The following is a 24,600-nucleotide window of genomic DNA, read 5'->3' on the forward strand; positions in this document are numbered from 1 at the left end:
GTGCAATTGGGCCGCTCAAGACGTGACATCACATGTCGTGACGCCAAACATCGTGACGTCACGCCTTGAGCGGCCCAATTGCACGCACAGGGGCCGCTTTCGCCCGTGCAGGCATCCATCTTCGCCTCCGGGAGGCAGGGGAGCCGCGGTCTGTCTCCGCCGATGTCCGTCTCCGGAGGAGGGCTGCGAAAAAAGTAAGTCGTTGCTTTACACTGCCAGTCCTCTCTCCCCTCCTCCCGAAGCAAGGCTGCTTTATGCGCCTTGCTTCGGGAGGAGGGGAGAGAGGACTGGTAATCCCGAGCGTAGGAGAACCATCCACTTTGTTGCTACTTTTTTTTTTTTTTGCTTTTTCAGATTTTTTTCCGCTTTCATTGCTTTGGGAGGAGGGAGGAGAGGACTGGGGCTGCCCCAGAGACCAGCACCCATTGACGCGGCCAGGGCAGGTGAGCGAGGGCTGGGGTAAAGTTTGCCGCCTACCCTTACCCCTGCCTCTAACGCAGGGGTTAGGGTAGGCGGTAAGTTAGCAGGTTAAATGCGCGGCAAAACGGCAGGGTAAAAAAGCGATAGTCGGGGCGCGCGTTACTTTATGGGAGGGAATAGCTAATTCGATCGTTTACATCTAATATACATGCCATGGGCGGAAGGGGTTACCCGGTGATTTAAAGAGGTGGTAAGAATCGGTTAAAGGGGATTGTGTATCGCAGGAAGGGCTAACGCGGCCGGAAAGTGAGTAGAAAGCGGGTTAGGAGCGGGGTAACCGCAGCTGCACTTTACTGTATTGACCTGTGGGTAAGGCTTGGCTCAGCCCGTGATATCCAGAGAGACTGAAAGCCAAGGGCCTGGCCCCCCTCACTTCCTCTGAAGGCTTCTCCCCCTCCTCCGTCAGCTACTCCTTAAAAAAAAAAAAAAAAGTTAAAATAGAAGTTAAAAGGCCAGTCGAGTGTGCAATCATGGTGGGGAGTAGGATCGCCGAATGCTCGATAGTGTCGGGGACCCAGGGCTGATCGGAGGTAGTGATTCCAGTGAGTGTTTATACTCCGTCTGAGCAGTGTGGCAGTGGTTAACTGATGACACCGGCATCACAGTGCGGGAGAGCCTATTGGGCCTACAGCTCGTGTTGAGTTCACCTCAGCACGACTGTGCTGTGTACAGGATGTGCTGCAGGAGGGGAAGGAACCTCTGGGGACACAGCAGGCACAAGGACAGTCGCTCGGAGGGGCCGACTGCAGAGCCTCCAGGGGGGCTTTTACTGAGGCACATGACAGGAGGCACGTTGATGCTGGGGAACCCAGAGATTCCTCTCCTCTGCTTTCTCTCATGGTCTAGAGTGTATCAGAGGACTTTACTTGTGGAGGGGAGCCTGAGGAGGATGTGCCAGAGAAGGAGCCACAGAAAAAAGAGGATTTTGGGGGAGGAACAAGATGGCTGCCTGAGCGGACGTTTGTTTGTTTTTAAAAAATTTATTAATCGCTTAACACAACTGGCCTAAGCGATGTACATAATAACATACACAAAATTACAATAAACATTTAACAAAGACTAAAATAAACAATTTAAATTTAAATTAACATCAAATAAAACATTGTCACAATTTATATATGAAGTAAGATGGCAATACTTCATTACAATACATCTTAAATCTGGTAAATAGTACTCAATCAGTTAGATGTTATTAACTTCACTACTTATGTCTCAAGAATACAGATGAGAAAAAATCTAAATCAGTTAGATGGTAATCGCTTCATGGCTAGATCTCAAAAGCACGGGTAAGGAGAAAATCTTTATAAGCTGTTTTAAATTTCTTAAGATCATCTACAGATCTTAAGTCAAAAGGAATCAAATTCCATAGTGAGGGTGCTGCAACCGAGAAGGAAGTCTCTCTAGTACTAGACAAACGAGCATGACGGATGGAGGGAACTTCGAGGAAGCTCAACTGAGATGATCTCAGAGATCTAGCTGGTTTGTTGATTCTTAACAGAGCATTAAACCAAAAAGGAGAATTACTCATACGAAGTTTGAAGACAGTTAACCCTATTTTAAACCGAATCCTGTCAAGAACTGGTAGCCAATTGAGTTTGCATAGAACTGGCGATATCCTATCGCGACGTTTTAGGTTGGATACCAACCTAGCCGCAGAATTCAATAATAACTGCATTGGCTGAATTCGGCATTTCGGTAACGTCTTTTCTGCTACGTCTTTTCTGCTACTTCGTTTCCAGATTTCCTATTATTTCACTTGACCTGCATTATGCTTCATAAAAGGAAAGGGAAAGTTTGGGTTTTTCCATCTGAACCCTACATTCCCTCGGACCAGCGATTCATCTCTGAATATGCTGTCCCTACCCTGGATTTGAGGGCTTCAAGTCCCGCTGGCGTGGCGGGGAGAGGAGCTTCGTTTTCGCCTGGGGAGGTGTCATGGAGCCCACCGGACCCACGACCACTGCCGCTGACTTCTCCTCTGAGCGTCGCCGACACAGCTGAGACGCCAGGTGATGACCTCACTGAGCAGCCTCAGTCGGATGGATTTGCTGGCGTTCACTCAGACAGGGCACAGATTCCCCTCACTAATGTACAGCCAGAGGCTCCCAAGGAGAGAGGAGTCAGCCCCCAGGTTTCATCGGAGGGGAGCAGCTGCGTGGCTGGTCCGGGAATTGAAGTTTTTCAGCCCTTGTTGGAGATTTAAAAATGGTGATCACTTTAGAATCCCTTTGGGACCTAATTGCAAGTATGTCTCTTTCATTCAGTGAACAATCCCAGCGGTTCACAGGACGTTGCTGTGCTTCCTCCTGCGGGTCCAGGGACGAGAAGTGAGAGTTGTCTTGGACAATGCAACGATGGTGGCATATATCAGTCGTCAGGGTGGGATGAAAGGCCACGGGGTCGCTCTGAAGGCCCAGGAACTCTTTGTCTGGGCAGGAGCAGTTTCTGGAGGGGATAGCGGCCTTGCACATAGCCAGAGTGGACAATGTGCAGGTGGGCTTTCTCAGCAGATAACAGTTAGACTCAGGAGAATGGGAGTTGTCAGGAGAGGCATTTGACCTCATATGGGCCAGGTGGGGCAACCCCCAGTTGGATCTGAGGGCATTGCAGGCCAATGCCAAAGAAGCTTGTTTCTTCAGTCGCAGGCGAGAGGTCAGAGCCGAGGAAATAGTTGCTCTAGTTCTTTCTTGGCCAATGGGGATTCTGCTGTACGTTTTTTCTCCATGGCCCCTAGTAGGCTGTGTGTTGTGGCACATAGGGAGGCATCCAGGAAGGGTAGTGCTGTTGGCACAGAGTGGCCACATCGCCCATGGTTGCGGATCTGGTTCGACTCGCAGTGGACAGACGTATCTGACTTGCTCACCTACCAGGTTTGCTTCGCCAAGGACTTATCTTGGATTGGGCGGATTGCTTTTGTTTCACGGCTTGGCTTATGATAGGCGATGTTTAAGGTTGAAAGGGTACTTGGAGCCAGTTATAATCACTTTGCTTCAGGCCAAGAGACTGTCCATGTCTATGGCTTATGTCAGGGTGTGGAGCGTGTTTGAGTCCTGGTATATGGAGGAAGGTCTGGAATTGTTGCAGGGGGATATTCCTCACATTTTGGCTTTTTAAAAACAGGGCTTGACAAAGGGACTGGCCTACAATTCGCTGTGAGTGCAAGTAGCGGCCTTAGGTTGTCTCAGAGGTAAGCTGCAAGGGAAACCATTGGTGTCCCACCCGGATGTAGTGCATTTTCTGAAGAGGGCCAAGCATTTGAGACCACCAGTGCGCAGGATGTGTCCGGTGTGGAGTTTGAACTTGATTCTGCGAGTGCTCTGTGATTCTCCATTTGAACTGATGAGGAGAGCGTCCCTAAAGGACCTCACTTTGAAGGCAGTGTTTCTGGTGGCAATTTGTTCAGCTAGGCAGAGTTCAGAGCTGCAAGCCTTGTCCTGTTGGGAGCCTTTCCTGCGAATTACTGATGATGGGGTATCTTGCGAGCAGTGCCCTAATTTTTACCAAAGATCGTTTCCTTGTTCACCTTAACCAGACTGTGGAGCTTCTGGTGTTTCTGAGCTGGTCTTTGGAAACTCCACATGGTAGGGAGCTTCACTTATTGGATGTTTGTTGGATTCTGTTGTGATATCTGAAGGTTGAGAACAGTTTTCAGCGGTCGGCTCATCTGTTTGTCTTGTTTGGTAGAGCAAAGAAAGGAACTAAGCCATCTAAAGCCACAATTTCCTGTTGGTTGAAGAAACTATTTTATCAGCCTTTATTTGAAAGGGCCAAAACATTCCAGAGAGGTTGCAGGCACGTTCTACTAGCGTGCAGGTAGTCTCCTGGGCATTGTCAGTTGCTGTCACCACAGGAGATATGTAGAGTGGCAACGTAGTCTTCAGTTCACACTTTTACTTGGCATTACCAGTTGGATTTATTGGGTCTTATCACTTGTGGATGTTCGTGCACCAGAGAAGGTGATATTTGGTGCGAGTGTATTGAGAGTGGGTCTTTTGGGGGAGAGCTTGGGTACATCCCACTTGTCTGGACTGATCTGGGATATGTACAGGAAAGGAAAATTGGTTCTTTCCTGCTAATTTTCGTTCCTGGAATACCACAGATCAGCCCAGAAGCCCATCCCTGTATGTTTGAAAGACCATTATGACTCAGACTGAAATTACTGTGTGTACATATCCAGAACTAGGATTGAAAGGTTTTTTTCAGTTCCTTTGTTCGATGTGGGGGCTCCAGTTCGGGGGGGGGGTGCAACCCTGGGTTCTCTGTTCACCCTAGGAAGGGGAAGTTTTATTTGAGAGTTTTCTGTCTGTTTTGGCTTGGATACAGCACAATACTGAGGGCACTGTAGGTAGCACTTTCAGATATATCGCAGTGCCTGAAAAGTTTTTTATTTTGTGCCTCCATCTGCAGATAGGGATGCAAAACCCACTTGTATGGACTGATCTGTGGTATTCCAGGAACAAAAATTAGCAGGTAAGAGAGAATTCTACCGTAATGCCAAAGTCTCAGGGCAGCAAAATCCAGAATGCTTACAGAACTTCTGCAGCAATAAAGACAGGAATGGGTTGAAAGTATCTTGTTTGCCAGGAGTTTAGGCAGCACAAGACCAGCAAGCATTCCACAGTAGGAGCTGAATCAAGCTTCGAACCCAGTCTTCAATTCTGATTAGATCACAGGCTTGGAGTTCATATGAACAGCAGCAGTGGAATAGAGAAAAGTTCTCAGTCTGTAAGTAAAGCTGTAAGTAAAGCAGTAGCAATAGTTGATTTTAAAATGGATGTTACTACCATCTATAGACAGGTGATTGGTGGGCCCCTGAGGTGACTTCATCTTGGCCGGGACATATGTGCATACTGGCATATTCTGGAGGTTTCTCTCACACAATGCTTGCTTACCTCCTAGTTACAAAGTTTATCAAGGCCACAGGCTCAGCAAGTCCTAGGTTCATTGAATCAGCAAATTATGAGGTGCAGGCAGATATCTGATAGAAGAACAATGACAGTTTCCCTGTACGTACCCAGATCAGTCCAGACTCCTGGGTTTTGCCTCCCTGCCAACAGATGGAGACAGAGAAAGTTTTACTGACCCTGCAACATAACCTCGTGTGCCACCTGCAGCTCCTCAGTATTTCTCTGTCTCCAGCAGATGGTAGATGGTTCTTCAATGAAGATATGGTTTTTGAGTTTGGAGCCTTCCTCCCAGGGGTTTTTTGGGTCCTAGTGGGTCCTTCCCTGTCTGGTTGAGGTGGACGAGCTGGGGGTTGGTGACCCTTTTGTATACTCAGTCCTTTCATCAGTGGAGTGTAAATCTGGTGGTCCAGATCCCTTCCCTTCAAGAGGCCTGTAAGACGGCTGCAGGCTCAGAGGGGTTTTTTCTTGGAGGCAATCGATTCCTCTGGCAGTTCTATTTTACAGCCAGGGAACGAAGGCGTTTCATAAAGTTATATTAAAAAAAAAAAAAAGTTAGTTTCCTTTTGCTGACGATTCCCATCTTGCTAGTTTTGGTGGCTGGGGGGGTTGAAATACAAAAGTTTGCTGTTGGCTTACTTTGTGCTGCGCTGAGGTAAGAGTGTGTCTGTGACTGCGATGGGACGCGGGTTGCTCTGCCTCGTATGCGGCTTGGCACGATCATGGCTGAATGGAAAGGGGCTGTGTGTCGGGCAGGGAGGGCCCGTCCAACGGTCGAGCGCAAAACGGCAGCAGCTGACTTCCCCTTCATTGCCCTCAGCACGTTGGGGCTTGCAGTCTGCTGACAAGGAATCCCCTTGGATTCCTTGTCAGCAGTTCCTGTGCTGTCGGGGGGGAGAGGGATGTTACTCTGTGTTTGTCTCCGGCTTGTTCTGGCTCCGGAGGGGAGCAGGAGGGTTTGGAGGGGGAAGAAATTCATACTTTCTTCTTGTCTGCTACTTCGAAGCCTTTTTCTGCCGATTTTGTTTTGTTGTTGCATGAAGCCTATTTGGCTAAGCAGTAGGCGGTGTCATCCTCCTCTGGAGTGGGTTCGACTGCCGGGGCACATGGTAAGGGCTCCAAACTGGCTCATTTTGCTAACAATCGAGTTTCCCCTGTCCAGGGGTTGGCAGGTCCTTCCTCTCAAGGCTGGATGTGGCAGGATTGAGTCTGAGAATTTGGTGGATTCCCTGACTGAGGCAGGGGGTCCTTCAGGGCATGATTTGCCAGGAGATCCAGGACCTGCGGTGATGAGCAGGTGGATGATCCGGTGAAATGGAGGTTCCGGTCTCTAAGGGTAATGACCCTAAAATGGTCTGCCTTTTTTGGAAGGAAGAGTTGGAGCCCTTAATTCCTCAGGCCCTGCAAGAGCTTGGGGTCAAAGTGCCTCAGGAAGATTTGGAGGGGGGCTGAGGGGTCCAGCAAGAGCCTCCCCATACCACAAATCCATGAAGAAGTTGGTTGAGTGGGGGGGTCTCCTGATGCAGGCCAGAAGGTGGGAAGGGCTATGGCGAAGCCTTTTGCCCTCCCCAAGGTCTATGCTGTGGTCTCAGCAGTTACGAAGAAGACAACTATTCTTGTGGCAGGATCTGCATCATTGAAAGTTGGAGGTGCTCCTTAAGAGGATTTTTGAGGTGTTAGTGCTAAGCCTGCGGGTGGCTAATTGTACTAGTTTATGCAGCAGTCTTATTTGCTCTGGGTTGAGCAGCTACAGGAAAATCAGCCGAGCTCTGGTGAGGAGGCGAGCAGGGCTGAGCATGAAGAGGCAGCAGTTGCTTATGGGGCAGATGCCTTGACCAACTTGGTGAGGACGTCATCTAGGATTATGGTGTCTGCGGTCTCGGCCAGGAGGTTGTTGTAATTGCATAATTGGTCCACAGATGTGTCCTCCAAGCTTTAGTTGGGGTCTCTGCCGTTTAAAGGCAGGCTCTTGTTTAGAGAGGACCTGGAGCAGTTGATGAAAAACCTGGATGAGAATAAAGTTCACAGATTGTCTGAGGATAAGCCTAAGGGCAAGAGGTTTTTTCAGGTTCGTTCTCATTTTAGGAATAGCAGAAAGTCTCGTCCAGCTAGAGGAGCTTCAGGGCTGCAGAAACAATTCTCATTCCGGGGTCAGTCCTTTCGAGGGGTCAAAGACCTTTCCGTGACACCGCAGGTAGTGGTGCTGCGGGAACAAAGTCCTCGCAATGAAGCAAGGCTGGTCCACTCTCATTCCTTGTAGAGGAGGTTGCTTAATGCAGTTTTACAGGAAGTGAACCAAAATTACTCAGGCTCAGTGGGTTTTTAGTGTAGTCAGAGATGGCTATGCATTAGAATTTTCATGCCCCATCTGAGATTTGTTTCTGGTTTCCCCTTGTGGGTCGTTAGGCAAGCAACTAGCGGTGCGGGACACACCAGTTGCAACAGTTAGGAGCGATGATTCCGGTTCCTTGCTATGAGCAGGGTACGGGAAGGTATTCCATTTACTTTGTCATCCCGAAAAAGGAGGGCACCTTTCGATCAATTTTGTAGTTGAAAAAGGTGAACACAGTGCTCAAGGTACCATATTTCTGCATGAAGGCTCTGAGGTCGGTTATAGCAACAGTTCACAAGGGCAAGTTCTGTCTTACCTGGATCTGATAGAAGAGTATCTGCATATAACCATTCGGCAAGAGCATCAGTGGTTTCTGCGGTTCATGGTTCTAAGTCAGCATTTTCAGTTTCAGGCCCTGCCCTTCGGGTTGGCCTTGGCACCACAAAACTTTACCAAGGTTATGGTGGTTGTGGCAGCGGCTTTGCATCGGGGAAAGAGTTCTAGTACATTTTTATCTGGACGATAGGTTTATCAGGGCAAAGTTGGAGGATCTTTGTTGTTGGTCGGTTCAGAAAGTGTCAGGTTACTCGAGTCGCTCGGCTGGGTAGTAAAATTGGCAAAAAGTCACTTGATTCCTTTGTGGTCTCTGGAGTATCTTGGGGCCTGTTTCGACACACAGAAGGGCAAAGTTTTTTTTTATCACAAAGACTACAGGGACAGATTTGGCGCTTGTTGGAGTTGCCGATATCCAAGGTTTGGGATTATTTGCAGGTATTGGGCTCAATGGCGTCAACTCTGTAGTTGGTACCATGGGCATTTGCTCATATAAGACCAATGCAGCAGGCTCTCTTGGCTTGGTGGATTCCACTCTCGGAAGAGTTTCATCTTCCTTTGCTGCTCAAGGGCAGCACGCGGGACAGCCTGTTGTGGTGGCTTCTAAGTTCCAATTTAGAGCGTGGTGTGGACCTCGAGATGCCGGATTAGGTGGTGCTTACTACTGATGCCAGTCTTTCTGGTTGGGGAGCGGATTGTCAGCAGCAATCTGCTCAGGGCTGCCGGTCCAGGAAAAAGGCTTCCTGGTTGATAAGTCTGTTAGAGATTAGAGCAGTGCACTTAGCCTTACAAGCTTTTCTCCCATTGGTCAAAGGTCGGTAGCTTATATCAATTGACAAGGTGGAACCAAGAGTCGAGCAGTAGCCCAGGAGGCTCAAGAGGTGATTTGTTGGGTGGAGCATCACCTGGAGCGGATAGCAGTGTCGCACATCAAAAACGTCCAAGCAGATTTTTTTGTCGCAAGGTGTTAAATCCAGAGGAGTGGGAACTGTCAGATGCAGCGATGCAGCTCATCCATGAGAGATGAGGTTCCCCTCACATGGATCTAATGGCGACTCACCAGAATGCCAAGGCATTTTGGTTTTTCAGTCAAAGAAGGGAGTATGGGGCCAAGGGAGTCGATGTTGTAGTGGTACCTTGGCCTCAGGAGATTCTGCTTTAGGTCTTCCCTCTGTGGCCACTAGTGGGCAAGATATTGCGACGGATAGAGAGACATCCAAGCAAGGTAGTGTTGGTGGCTCCGGATTGGCCATGCCGGCAGTGGTTCACGGATCTGGTCAACTTGGCCGTGGATGGGCCAATACGTTTCAGACATCTAGCGGTCTTGCTTCGTCAGGGGCTCATATTTTCAGACCAGGCTGCTCACTTTTGTCTAACGGCATGGTTTTTGAGAGTCTGCGTTTGAGACCAGGGCTATCCCAAGGTGGTGATTTCTACTCTTTTGAAGGCTAGAAGAAAGTTGACCTGTCTTTCGTATGTGAGGGTCTGGAAGGTTGTCGAGTCCTGGTTTGCCTCGCACAGGGTCCAGGTTCTGAAATCTTCCTTGTCGGATATTCTATCCTTTCTGCAGGAAGGTTTGGTCAAAGTTTGGCTTTAAATTCTCTGAAGGTCCAGTTGGCAGCTCTCAGTTGTCTTTGAGGCAAGGTTGAGAGTTCCTCCATCCATCTAGATGTGGTTCGGTTTCTCCGAGGGGCTAAGAATTTGTGTCCCTCAGTGAGGAGAGTTTATCCATCTTGGAATCTTAATTTGGTTCTCAAAGTATTGTGTGAGGCTCCCTTTGAACCGATCAGAAGAGCAGCACCTAAGGATTTGACCGTTAAGGTCATTTTCCTGGTGGCAATATGTTCAACTTGGAGAGTCTCCGAGTTGCAGGCTTTCTTGTCATGATCCATTCCTTCAGATTTCTGATTCCGGAGTTTCCTTGCATATGGTTCCTTCCTTTTTACCAAAGGTGGTTTCCACATTTCACATAAATCAGACGGTGGAGCTCCCAGCCTTTCCAGAATCGGATGCTTCCATTCCTCACGCAAGGGAGCTTAAGTTATTGGATTTCTGCAGGGCATTGTTATGATATCTCAAGGTTACTAATGCCTTTAGAAGGTCGGATCATCACTTTGTTCTGTGGAGAGGGCCGAGAAAAGGTTTTCAGGCATCTAAGGCTACTATTGCACAGTGGCTCAAGGAGGCCATTGGTTCGATTTACGTATCTAAGGATCGTCCAGTTCCTGAGGGTTTGCGTGCTCATTCTACATATTCCCAGGCAACCCTATGGACTGAGGCTCAGCTAGTTTCTCCACAAAAAAGATATGTAGGGCGGCGACTTGGAAGTCACTGCATACCTTTGCAAGGCACTATTGTCTAGATGTGGGAGATGCAGGGTCCCAATCCTTTGGCAAGAGTGTTTTGCGAGCAGGACTCTCCAGGTCCCACCCAGAATAGGGAGCTTTGGTACATCCCAGGAAACTGGACTAATCTGGGTACATACAGGGAAAAGAAAATTGGTTCTTGCCTGCTAATTTTCGTTCCTGTATTACCCCAGATCAGTCCAGAAACCGCACGATCTGTAGAAGGGGAGAGTCGTCTGCTCATTCTATTTTTTCTTGGTTTGGTAAAGGTAGACTTTTAAAAAATAAAAAAAAAAAGATTTTTGGTTTACTAGTTGGTTTGTTAGGCTTGGGTACATGTCAATACTGAGGAGCTGCAGGTGGTGCACGGGGTTATGTTGCAGTGTCAGTAAAACTTTCTCTGTCTTCATCTGCTGGCAGGGAGGCAAAACCCAGGAGTTTGGACTGATCTGTGGTACTACAGGAAGAAAATTAGAAGGTAAGAACCAATTTTGCTTTCTGTGTGTAGTTTCTCACAATCTTTAAAAGTGAAACTGTAAAAGTCATCTTGAAGACTCCATTTTGTGTTGCTCTAAGCGCGCAGTTTGGTTCAGCTGTACATATCCTTTTAGGGTGGCTGGCTTATGCCCTACAAGGTGCCCGAGCTGGGAATGGAGCCCAGCTCCCAGCCTGAGGAAGGGGATAGGAAGGAGAATTTTGTAATCTTATATTCAGGCTTAACTTAATCCTCCTGCATCTTGATCTCCTTACAGGCAATAACAAGCCAATCTGGATGCACGCAGAAGAGCGGGAGGAGAGCAAGGTGAGGGGTTAGAAGTCTTCAGCCTAACTTGTAACACCAATTCAGTCAGTCAGAGGATATTTTTGAAAGCCATGTCTTTATGTAAAGCAATGGTTTATCTACAGAAAAGTTCTTTTTTAAAATTTGCCCAGCCTTTGCACAGGTAAACTTGTGCGCATATTGCCACAACATGCAGAATTTTACCCACGCTGAAAAGAAGTGTTCCTAGCATGTAGCCAGATGGACTCAGGACCAATAGGTTATATGCTCCCCTGCTAGCAGATGGAGTCGGAGACAGGTTTCAAAGCTGATGTCACCTTAGATACACCCCTGCAGTATCTCTCCATCTTCTAGCAGATGTGACATGCTTTCCCTATCGGGATCGCTGTACCCTGTTGAAGAAGAAATTTCTACTTTTAAATTGGAGAAAGATTGAGCCCCGCTCTCCTGCGGTGATACCTAAAAGTCAAATTCCTGAGGTGATTTCCGAGATCCCTCAGAGGTGTGCCTTGGTCCGGTAGCCGGTTCCCGGCATGGACTTTGCTGCTGAAGCAGCTGAAAGGCAGTGGGTGCAGGAAGCCGAGCACGGCGGTGACGGCCAAAGCCCGTTCCCCCCCCGCAGCCAGAGATTGTATCTGTACTCAGTTGGTAAGCGCTGAGCCCAGGTAAGTAAAAGAAAAAAAAAAAGATTTACCGATCCAGAGACGATTGGAGGGACTTCCAGTAGGTTTCCTCCGGTCTCCATGCTCGGCACACTGTACCGACGTTGTTCCCGCTCCTGTGGGGGGTAAGGGGAATTGGGCCTCTGAGTGGGTTGAGCAGCCCTCGGTAGGCTAGGCCCCATATTAGACACACCACGTGGTTGGCCTCATCGGCGCCATTTTGTGTGTGTGTTGTACGGCCCTACATAGAACGTTGGTCCTCACAGTGCGTCGGCTGTGTGCATAACGTCAGCATGTATTTACGCGCACATCTCTGAAAGTGCTTGCGCTGTGCACATAACATCAGCGCGTACTTAAGCGCACAGCATCATAAGCGCACACAGGAAAAGCTGAGCGCAAGGACCGAGCGTGTGCCTCACCATGCCCCATCTAAATTTGTGCATCAATGGCGCCGGCAACCAAGAAAACGAAGCGCCTTGCTCTCTGTGCTGCTTGTCGTATTAAGGCTTCTTGGCCTGACCTGAATTCCAGCCTGTGTCAGCACTGTAAGGAAGCCCAAGGAGAGTTGGCTTCCTCGGATTTTGCCAAGCTCATCTCCTCCCATTCAGATGATGGGTTAGCCACATCCTTAACTGGAAGTACCCTGGATCTTAGTGCTCCAGGACTGGGCCATCTGTGGGAGAGGGAAAGTCAGTGGCACTACCCCAGTACTTTTGGGCTAGGCATGGGCCCTGCCGCCTTCTCTTGGATGGAATTATTTTTCCAGGATCTTCAAACCTTCGTACAGGTGCAGTCTGCTTCCTCACTTGCCCCTGTCCAAAGGAACCTCAACTGGTAGGAACTATTGACAGGCCTCGAGGCATGCCTCACCTCGCCTCTGCAAGGGTATCCCTGGCAGGGTCCCAGATGACATGGAGGAAAATCCAGAAATCTTGGTCCAGTCTGATTTCCCTATGGAAAGCCTTTTACTACTTTCCAGTATTGGGAGCCATCCAGGAGCTGATTGACCTGGATTGGGGGCACCCCAGAAGCAAGTTTCAAAAAGGGGGAGAGCATTAGAGCTCTATACTCACTGGATCCAGCAGTGAGAGAGCGTTTGGTGGATGCGCTGGTCTGTGCCATCTCGAAGCAAACAACTATCCCAGTGGAGAGAGGAGCAGCCTTGAAGGATGTGCATAATATTTGTATGGGGGTCCATCCTTAAACAAGCCTTTGATTCGACAACAATGACCTTACAGATTGCGTCTTGTTGTGCCCTCATAGTGCTTTTATCTGACGTGCACTGTAACCTAGGCCAGAGGAGTGGCCTCAGTGGTAGTGGCAAGAAGACAGCTATGGCCACGAAATTGGTCAGCTGACATGACCTCTAAGGCAAACCCCACAAAGATGTCCTTTAAAGGATCACTTCTCATCAGAAGCGAATTGGAAAAGCTGGACAGTAAATGGGGTGAATCATCTGGGCTACCAGAAGATAAGAGAAAGCAGTTACAATGCCCCTCGCCCATGAGGAGTCAGCCCGGGGGCTCCCAACACTTTCGGCCCTACAGAAACTTGACATTTCAGAGGCCTCTGTCCTTCGAGAGGTTGCAGTCCAAGAGAGGGGCAAGCTTGGGTTCAAGTTCGCCCCAAATCCCCCCCCCCCCCCCAATTGAAGTTCTGCTGTCCCTCTTTTACCAGTGATGGGTCGAGATCGCTTCAGACAGATACATATTGGTGTAATAAGAGAAGAATATGAGCTGGAGTTTCACTACTCTCCTCAGGACATGCCCATGATGTCTCCTTGCCACTCCCAGTACAAGAAGCAGACAGTGGGCTCTACCTTGGTAAGGATCCTCATGTTGAGGGTTATAATTCCAGTACCTGCGCCACAGGAAGATACGGGGCGTTATTCCATTTATCTCATCGTACCCAAGAAGGAAATGTCCTTATCCCAGGACAAGCAGGATGCTAGTCCTCACATATGGGTGACGTCACTGATGAAGCCCTATTGCGGGAAAAACTTCGGTCAAAGTTTCTAGAAACTTTTGACTGGCACTCTGAGGCCACTGAGCATGCCCAGCATGCCATGATATTCTCTGCCACAGGGGTCTCACTCTAGTCTTTGTTTTTCCGCACAGCTGTAAGCATCGCGGAGATAGGAGCCCTGTGAGTTTACTCACAATTCTGACTGAAAAGTCAATTCTTTCTCACATATATTTTCCCATTTGGGTCTCACTTCCCTTTTGTCACCAGACGGTGACAAAATTGATAGCGTTTTTGTGCTATAACACTGAGTTTTTTCTCACAAACTTTTTTCATCGACTGCTGTCGATACTGACATGGCTTCGGGTTTCAAAAAATGCCTGATTTGTAATCGGACCATGTCAGTAACAGACCCACATCTAGAATGTGTAGTCTGTTTGGGTGAGAAGCATGATATTTCATCATGCCAACAATGTCAGGAGATGACCCCGAAAGGTAGGAAACTTCGGCAAGAAAAGATGACACATCTTTTCCATCTCCAACTAGTTCCCTCACCTTCTACTTCGACCAAATCATCTCCAACAGGAGTTACAAAGAAACTCCTCCTTAAAAAACGTCGATTGGAAGGATCCGGAGATGCAGCATCGCCAGCCCCGTCGACATCATCGACGAGGTCAGCCACAGAACCAAGGCCTAAACACAAACATCGACATCGTCTATCCTTGGCGTCACCGTTGCTTTCCTCCCCGGGGGAACCGAGCGTGAAGATGAGGATACACCGCTAACAATCGTGCCTAACCCAGTACCGCCTTCGAAGTCACCGATATCGACGCCTTCATCGGGATCGATACTTCCACCGACTATGCAAGACTTAACTGTGCTTATCAGGCAAGTAGTGATGGAAGCTTTGCAGGCACAAGTTCCGGCGCCCATGCCGATGCCAGCGACCGCGCCAATGCCGGTGATGATGCCGGCAAGCACCCAGATGCCGGTGACGTTTTCTACACTTACGTCACCGATGCCAGTAACATTCATACCGATGCCACTTTTGATGCCGGTGACATCATCCGGAGTTCTCTCGATGCTGGAGAGAACCCCGATGCCAGTAACATCGATACCATCAATGTCCTCGATGACTATCCCCACATCGATGTTCTCCTTTTTATCCACATCGATGTCGACGATTTCATCGATTCCACAGCCGATATCCATCTACACTACGGCACCCACCCTACATTTTAGTAAAAAAGCATCGGTATCTGCAAAAAAGACATCGACTAAACCAAAAGCTTCGATGCCAAAACTTCCACCAACAGCGCCATATCTTCCTGAGACTTCAGGTTCTGCCGAAGCAACGCTGCATGGTATCCTTACCAAGCGATACCAGGATTTGTTAGCCTCCTTGCCTTCTAATCCTATAGAAGAGGATGTAGAAGACACTCCACTTGAGGACCCTTTGCCAGGACCTTCTGGTGTTCCTCCTCCTCATAGGACTACAACTACTCATCATCAGACTCCAGACTACGACACTTGGTCTGATACAGCCTCGGATACCTCCTCAGAGGCATTTATGTCTGACCCATCACCACCTCATGCCAGGAAACAATCCCCTCCGGAGGATTTCTCTTTTACCACCTTTGTACAGGAGATGGCAGACTCCATCCCCTTCAAGTTACAAGCAGAGCAGGACACCAGACAACAGACTTTGGAGGTACTCCAGTTTGTCGACCCTCCAAAGCAAATTGTTGCAATTCCTATCCATGATGTTCTATTGCAACTACAACAACGCCTCTGGGAACATCCCTGCTCTGTTCCTGCAGTAAATAAAAGAGTGGATAGTACCTATCTTGTACAATCCACGCCTGGATATCAAAAGCCACAACTTCCCCACCACTCGGTGGTCGCAGAAGAGGTCTAGAAGAACAAGGGTCCACTCATCTAATCCCCCAGGTAAAGATCATAGGTTCCTGGATTCCCTGGGCTGTAAGGTTTTTCAAGGTGCAATGTTGAATTCCAGGATCTCATCATATCACCTCTATATGACCCAGTACCAGAGAAATCTATGGAAACAAATAGAGGAGTTTGTTCCATCTCTTCCTACACAATACCAAGAGGCTGCACAGGCTATCATAAACAAAGGTTTAGAAGCCGGTAAGCATGAAGTCTGAGCTGCCTACGATGGCTTTGAGACGGCTTCAAGAGTGGCTGCGTCAGGCATCAGTGCCAGGAGGTGGGCCTGGCTCAAAGCCTCAGACCTTAGGCCAGAGGTGCAGGATAAGCTAGTAGATCTCCCCTGCCTAGGAGACAACTTATTCGGATCCAAGGTAAGGATGCTGTGTCTCAATTAAAAGAGCACACCGAAACATTATGACAGCTATCTTCCCTCCCACAGGATCCCTCCACACATACTAGCCGCAGACCTCCACTGAAAGACACCAGACGGCCTTTCTACCGACAACGGAGATATTACCCTCCTGCATCTAGACCCAGGCCCTCCAGAACCCAGCAAAGACCACAACCACGGCAACAGAGAGCAGCTAGGTCCCAACATGCTCCACAAACAGGACCTGCTGCTGGTTTTTGAAATTGCATCCAGAGAACTGAGCCTTTACTCAAATCCTCAGCCAGGACTGCCAGTGGGAGGCCAGATATCCAAGTTTTACAACAATTGGATATCAATAATTTCGGATCAATGGGTCCTATCAATAATAGATCGAGGATATCAACTCAATTTCATCTCAATTCCTCAAGATTTTCCACCGAGTCAATCTCATCTCAGCGAAAATCACATGCTTCAACTACAAATAGAATTATTCACCCTTCTGACAGCCAGGGCAGTAGAGCCAGTGCCCAGGTCTCAGAAAGGAAGAGGATTCTATTCATGTTATTTCATCATTCCAAAGAAAACCGGAGGCCTACGTCCCATCCTAGACCTCAGAAATCTCAACAAATTTCTAAAGAAAGAAAAGTTCAGGATGGTTTCTCTAGGCACCATGCTTCCACTTCTTCATACAGGAGACTGGCTTTGTTTTCTGGATCTTCAAGACGCTTACGTTCACATTCCAATTTTCCCTCCTCATCGCAAGTACCTGCGCTTCATGGTGGGTCATCAACATTTCCAATACAGAGTCCTGCTATTCGGCCTTGCCTCTGCTCCCAGGGTGTTCACCAAATGTCTGGCAGTAATAGCAGCACACTTGCACAAGCAAAGTGTCCATGTCTTTCCATATCTAGACGACTGGCTCATCAGAAGTCACTCTCAAGAGGGAGCTCTCACCTCTCTCAGTCGAACAATTTCCCTACTTCACTCCATGGGTTTTCTCATCAATTATCAAAAATCCCACCTTACTCCATCTCACCTACTTCAATTCATAGGTGCAGACTTGAACACTATCCTATCAAGAGCCTTTCTACCCGAGGATCGAGCAGAAACATTATCCCTGTTGGCAAACTCTATTCACTCAAGGAAACAAGCAACAGCTCATCAGTTTCTAACCTTACTAGGCCACATGGCCACCACAGTTCATGTCACTCCTATGGCAAGATTAGCCATGCAGGTAACTCAATGGACTTTACGATCTCAATGGATCCAAGCCATTCAACTGCTGCATTCTCCAATTCAAATAACCCACAAGCTATGTTCTTCTCTACTTTGGTGGGTGAACAAGGACAATTTGCGCAAGGGCCTACCCTTCCAACAACCAGTCCCACAGATAACATTAACTACAGATGCATCCACCTTGGGTTGGGGAGCTCACATAGGCACTCTCCAAACTCAGGAGACTTGGACAAAACTCGAAGCAACATTTCAAATCAATTTCCTGGAGCTTCGAGCTATACGTTATGCACTGCATGCGTTCAAGGACTGCCTTTCACACAAGACTGTTCTGATCCAAACGGACAACACAGTAGCCATGTGGTACATCATCAAACAAGGAGGTACGGGCTTGTATCTCCTTTGTCAAGAAGCTGCACAGATTTGGGGCTGGGCCGTGAACCACTCAATGTTCCTCCGGGCCACTTATCTGCCAGGCATACACAATGTAGTGGCAGATCGACTCATTTGTCAGTTCCAACCACACAAGTGGTCCCTGGATCCCTCAGTAGCGACCAGGATATTCCAACATTGGGGACAACAGACAATAGACCTCTTTGCGTCACTTCTGAATCACAAAGTGGACAGATTCTGTTCTCTTCACAAACAGAAAAAACAGCCAGCCAAGGATGCATTTGCTCGCCCTTGGAACTCAGGCCTACTATACGCATATCCTCCAATACCGCTCATAACCAAAACTCTAGTGAAGATACAACAGGACAGGGGGACCATGATACTCATAGCCCCGTATTGACCTCGAAAAGTATGGTTTCCAACACTCCTAGACCTCTCAGTCAGGGATCCAATTCGTCTGGGAATAGCTCCCACTCTCATAACTCAGGATCATGGTTAGTTGCGCCATCCTAACCTTCAATCCCTATCCCTGACAGCATGGATGTTGAAAGCTTGATTTTACAACCACGTAATCTTTCAACCAATGTATCTCAAGTGCTTATAGCTTCACGTAAACCTTCCACACGAAAGAATTACTCTTCCAAATGGAAGAGATTCACTTTGTGGTGCAGACAAAAGAATATTGATCCTTTCACTTGCCCCACTGCTTTTCTACTAGACTACTTATACCATCTTTCAGAATCTGGTCTCCAGATTTCATCTGTAAGAGTACATTTAAGTGCAATCTCAGCTTACCATAATAAGATGGGAGATGCACCTATATCCTCACAACCTCTTGTTACTAGGTTTATGAGAGGTTTAACTCAACTTAAACCGCCAATTCGGCCACCTGTCACAGAATGGGACCTGAATCTGGTTTTAACAAGACTCATGCATTCTCTTTTTGAAACCATAGATTCCTGTGATCTTAAATTTCTCACATGGAAGACTATCTTCCTCATAGCCATTACATCAGCTAGAAGGGTTAGTGAGTTACAAGCACTTGTCACGTACTCACCCTATACGAAGTTCCTACATGACAGAGTGGTTCTCCGTACACATCCAAAATTCCTTCCTAAGGTAGTTATGGAATTCCACTTGAACCAATCCATAGTTTTACCCACATTCTTTCCATGGCCTCATTCTCACCAAGAAGAACGAGCCTTACATACTTTGGACTGTAAGCGTGCACTATCTTTCTATTTAAATCGCACTGCAGTCCACAGGAAATCCAGTCAGCTTTTTGTTTCCTATGATCCAAACAAACTGGGTAAAGCAGTGGGTAAACATACTCTATCCAATTGGCTAGCAGATTGCATACAGTTTTGTTATGAAAAGGCAGGCCTTCCTCTCCAAGGGCGAGTAAAGGCACATTCAGTAAGAGCAATGTCAACTTCAGTAGCACACTATCGTTCAGTGCCAATCCTTGACATATGTAAAGCAGCAACATGGAGTTCTCTTCATACCTTTGCAGCTCATTACTGTTTGGACAAAGAAGGACGACAAGATTCAGCCTATGGACAATCTGTCTTAAAGAACTTGTTTCCAGTTTAATCCCAACTCCTCCTACATCCAACCTGCTGTAATCTTCGGCTGATTCATTTTCAACAATCATACTTCACCGTTGCTTCACTACAAAATGACTCAGCCTCTAGCTTGCTAATCACCCATATGTGAGGACTAGCATCCTGCTTGTCCTGGGATAAAGCAAAATTGCTTACCTTGTAATAGGTGTTATCCCAGGACAGCAGGATGTAGTCCTCACGAAACCCACCCGCCACCCCGCGGAGTTGGGTCTCATACCTTTTATTATTTTATTTTTGCTAAAGCTTATTGCTACATACGAGACTAGAGTGAGACCCCTGTGGCAGAGAATATCATGGCTTCTCACAGGACAAGCAGGATGGTTGTCCTCACAAATGGATGACATAGAGGATGGAGCCCAACCACGGAAAAACTTCTGTCAAAGTTTCTGGAACTTTGACTGGCCCCTACTGGGCATGCCCAGCACGGCACCAACCCTGCAGCCAGCAGGGGTCCCCCTTCAGTCTTCCTTTTTCCGCACAGCAGTAGCCACGCGGTGAAGGAGCTCTTACCACATTCCTGACAGGAATTTCTTCACGGACTTCTTTGAAGTAAAATTCGCCCCACAGGGGTCCCTCCTCTATTTAAGTTTAGCCTGCGGTGCCCGGTAAGTTTTTGCGTTTTTTTCCATCGATTACCGTCGACTTTGGCCCTTGCAGCCTGCTGGCTGTCGACCGTCCCGCGGCTAAATGTTTTGGTCAGTGGCCATGGCATCGGGGTTCCGTCGGTGCCCAGACTGTATGCGCACCATGTGTATCACAGACATAGAGTCTGTGTATTATGCTTAGGGAGTGAGCATGATGTCCTGACTTGCACCAAATGTGCCCTTATGACACCAAAAGGTCGCAAAGCCAGGATGGAGAAGATGGGGCTCCTTTTCCATGCTCACACTCTGATGCCGTCCATCGCATTGACGTCCTCGGAACCGGCACCGTCGAAGTCACACCATCGTCGGCAACCTCCCAGTGACCGTCTGCCATCGACGTCTCCACGGCCATCAACTCCCGTCCCTTCCCCCGAGGATCGAGGGGATCGGAGGGTGAAGCATCGCCATCGGCATCACAAGTCTCGGACCGTCGAGGAATCGAAGTCATCGACCTCGGTACCGTCCGAGCCTCCACCAAAGAAGTCTCGATCAGAAGCGGCACCGGTGACGGTGGTCCCTCCAGCTCAGCCTCCCTCTTCCGCGGAGCCGGGTCTCGTTACCCCAGGTCTCCGGGAAGAACTGGACCGGCTGGTCCAGGAGGCCATCGACAAGGCAATGCAATGGTTCCAGATTCCTTCGGCACCGACTCCGGCACCGAGAGTAGAACCGGTCACCGACCCGATTCCAGCAGCACTGGCACCGCTGCTCGCCCAGATGGAAGCACTCATGACTACCCTTCCACCGGTGATACCTGGGTCACCGACAGCACCGGTGCGCTCCCCAATGGCAATTTCATCTGGTGGAGAAACACCGTACCAAATTTCTCCTTCGGGAGTGGTTCCATCGATGCCGTGTCGTCCCTCGCCACAGATTCATTCCTCCAGGGTGATAAGCACATCGGCTCCACCGATGCCTTCGATGCCGGCACCGATGCCTCCGAAGGTATTTTTGATGCCCCCGGTGATTCCTTCAGGTTTCTCGGAGCCTCAACCGGGACCTTCGGGTATCCAACCCCCTCGTGGTCATACAGCTCAGCAACCTGATCCTTATGACACCTGGGGTGATGATACTTCCACAGACACCGATGATTTACCTTCACCACCCTCTACTGCTGAAAGCAGAAAGCGTTCTCCCCCTGAGGACCTCTCTTTCATCAATTTCGTGAAGAAAATGTCGGAATTGGTCCCTTTTCAGCTTCAATCGGAGCAAGATGACAGGCACCAAATGATGGAATTACTCCAATTTCTGGATGCCCCCAAAGTAATCACTTCCATTCCAATTCATCAGGTTTTTCTGGACCTTCTAAAAAAGAATTGGGAAACTCCTGGATCTGTTCTCCAGTAAACAAAAAAGCTGACTCTACTTATCTGGTACAGTCAGCACCTGGCTTTCAAAAACCTCAGCTAGACCACTACTCTGTTGTGGTAGAGTCAGCTCAAAAGAAAGCTAAAAGAATGAAGCCATACTCATCCATACCTCCTACTAAGGAAAACAAGTTCCTAGATAGTATAGGCAGAAGAGTATATCAAGGGGCCATGCTCATTTCCAGGATAGCTTCTTATCAGCTGTACATGACCCAATACAACAGGGTCATTTTCAAGCAGATACAAGAATTTTCAGATACCTTACCAGAACAATTCCAACAACACCTTCAAACCCTCGTAACTAAGGGATTTGAAGCCGGGAAGCATGAGATAAGAACATCTTATGACATCTTCGATGCTTCCACTAGACTGTCTGCTACGGCCATCTCAGCAAGACGCTGGGCTTGGCTTAAGTCCTCTGACCTTCGCCCGGAGGTTCAGGACAGATTCTCCGACCTGCCCTGTTTAGGGGATAATTTGTTTGGTGAGCAAATTCAACAAATAGTTGCTGAATTAAAGGATCATCATGAGACCCTTAAACAGCTCTCATCGATTCCTTCTGACTTCCCTTCTAAACAGCCATTTAAGAAGGAACCTAAAAAGTAATTCTTCTGTCCACGGAAGTACTATCCCTCCACACACCAAGTCTAGGTCAACGAGGCCGTATCAAAAACCTCAGCCTCGCCAACTTCGAAAGCAAAAGCCCACAGCAGCTCCGCAACCAGGACCTGTGTCAGGGTTTTGACTTTCACTTGGAGAGCAGATGTCTAATCCCTCTACCAAGAAAATTCTTTTTCACTCAACGCACAATAAAGCTCTGGAATTTGTTGCCAGAGAAGGTAGTTAGTGCAGGGTTCAAAAAAGGTTTGGATAAGTTCTTGGAGGAGAAGTCCATTAATGGCTATTAATCAATTATACTTAGGGAATAGCCACTGCTATTAATTGCATCAGTAGCATGGGTTCTTCTTAGTGTTTGGGTAATTGCCAGGTTCTTGTGGCCTGGGTTTTGGCCTCTGTTGGAAACAGGATGCTGGGCTTGATGGACCCTTGGTCTGTCCCAGCATGGCAATTTCTTATGTTCTTATGTTCATACCAGTAGGAGGTCGATTAAGCCATTTTACAGAAAAATGACATCACATCACCACAGATCAATGGGTGCTAGTGATAATTGCAAAGGGTTACCATCTAAACTTCCTAACTCTGCCTTCGGACTCTCCTCCTCTGCAAACGTGGAGACTTACCGACCACTCTGTTCTTCTAGAGCAGGAAGTTTCCCTTCTCCTCCAGTCAAACGCTATAGAACCCGTTCCTCTCTTACAACAAGGACTAGGGTTTTATTCCAGGTACTTTCTGATCCCAGAAAAGTCAGGAGGACTTCGACCAATCCTAGACCTACGGGCCCTCAACAAGTACCTTCACAGAGAGAAGTTCAAGATGGTAACCCTGGGCTCGCTTTTCCCTCTGCTGCAAAGAGGGGACTAGCTCTGCTCTCTAGACCTGAAAGACGCTTATACCCACATTGCGATAACTCAGGCTCATCGCAAATACCTCCGTTTTCTAGTAGGCCAAAACAACTATCAATACCGAGTGCTCCTATTTGGCCTAGCATCCGCACCACGAGTTTTCACCAAATGTCTCGTAGTGGTTGCAGCATTCCTCAGGAAGGAAGGTGTCCATGTCTACCCCTACTTGGACGATTGGTTAATCAGGGCCCCAACCCAGCAAATGCTCGGTCTTCCCTGACCCTGACAATTCAAACTCTAATTTCTCTAGGGTTTCTTGTCAACTACGAGAAATCCTACTTAGTCCCATCTCAAACCTTATCCTTCATTGGAGCAGACTTGGACGCCTTACAGGAAAAAGCCTTCCTTTCTCATCAACGTGTCCAAACCCTTGTGTCCCTAGCTTGCCAATTGCAGTCTCAACGCACAGCAACGGCTCGCCAATTTCTCATTCTGCGGGGACACATGGCCTCCTCAGTTTTCGTGACTCCAATGGCCCGTCTGGCCATGAGAATCATGCAATGGACTCTGAAATCACAATGGATCCAAGCCACTCAGCCTCTGTCAACCATTGTTCGCATCACCAATGCACTCCGTCTGTCCCTTGCCTGGTGGAAAAATCAATCAAACCTCCTACAAGGCTTACCCTTTCATCCACCAGATCCTCAAATAATTCTCACCACCGACACTTCCTACGTCGGCTGGGGAGCCCATGTAAACAGTTTACAGACCCAAGGATTCTGGTCTTTAGAGGAAGCCAAACACCAGATAAATTTCCTGGAGCTTCGAGCAATCCGATACGCTCTCAGGGCTTTTCAAGATTGCCTATCAAATCACATAATCTTGATTCAGATGGACAACCAGGTGGTCATGTGGTACATCAACAAGCAGGGAGGCACAGGCTCCTTCCTTCTCTGTCAGGAAACTGCGCAGATTTGGGCAGAAGCCCTCTCCCGTTCGATGTACCTCAGGGCCACCTACTTGCCGGGGGTGGACAATGTCTTGGCAGACAAACTGAGCCGTGTCTTCCAACCACACGAGTGGTCACTCAATCCCTTGGTAGCGACCTCTCTTTTCCAGCAATGGGGTTATCCCCACATAGACCTCTTTGCGTCCCCTCTGAACCACAAAGTGGACAATTACTGCTCTCTCATTCGGAGTCAGCAATCTCGGCACAGGGATGCATTCTCCCTCACGTGGACAACTGGTCTGCTTTATGCATTCCCTCCACTTCCTCTTCTGTCGAAGACTCTCGTGAAGCTACGTCAAGACAAGGGAACCATGATCCTGATAGCACCACACTGGCCACACCAAGTGTGGTTTCCTATACTCCAGGATCTCTCCATCCGGAGACACATTCCCCTGGGAAAGGACCCGCATCTGATCACTCAGAACGACGGATGCCTCCTCCATCCCAACCTCCAAGCCTTGTCTCTGACGGCATGTATGTTGAAAGGTTAGTCCTTCAACCACTCAACCTTTCGGATTCAGTTTCTCGTGTCCTGATCACTTCGCGAAAACCTTCCACAAGAAAGTCTTATTCTTATAAATGGAAAAGGTACAAATCATGGTGCACTTCTCAGTCCCTTGATCCCCTTTCCTGTCCAATTTCTAAATTTTTGGACTATCTTTGGCATTTATCAGAATCAGGTCTAAAGACCTCTTCCATTAGAATGCATGTCAGTGCAGTAGCCGCCTTCCATAAAGGTATTGGGGG

The 24,600-nt window shown here is 48.2% G+C and overlaps 1 protein-coding gene across 2 annotated transcripts in view; it reads left to right on the forward strand.

The window, feature by feature from the left end:
* The window catches only part of KLC2 (kinesin light chain 2), a 176,585-nt gene that overhangs the window by 94,051 nt on the left and 57,934 nt on the right, over window positions 1–24,600 (forward strand). For both annotated transcript variants that reach the window (XM_029614646.1, XM_029614645.1), the window contains exon 10: window positions 11,147–11,196. In XM_029614646.1, coding sequence (XP_029470506.1) covers window positions 11,147–11,196 — 50 coding nt within the window. The remainder of the gene's footprint in view (window positions 1–11,146; window positions 11,197–24,600) is intronic.

This window comes from Rhinatrema bivittatum, chromosome 8 (genome assembly GCF_901001135.1).
Source record: "Rhinatrema bivittatum chromosome 8, aRhiBiv1.1, whole genome shotgun sequence".
NCBI lineage: Eukaryota > Metazoa > Chordata > Amphibia > Gymnophiona > Rhinatrematidae > Rhinatrema > Rhinatrema bivittatum.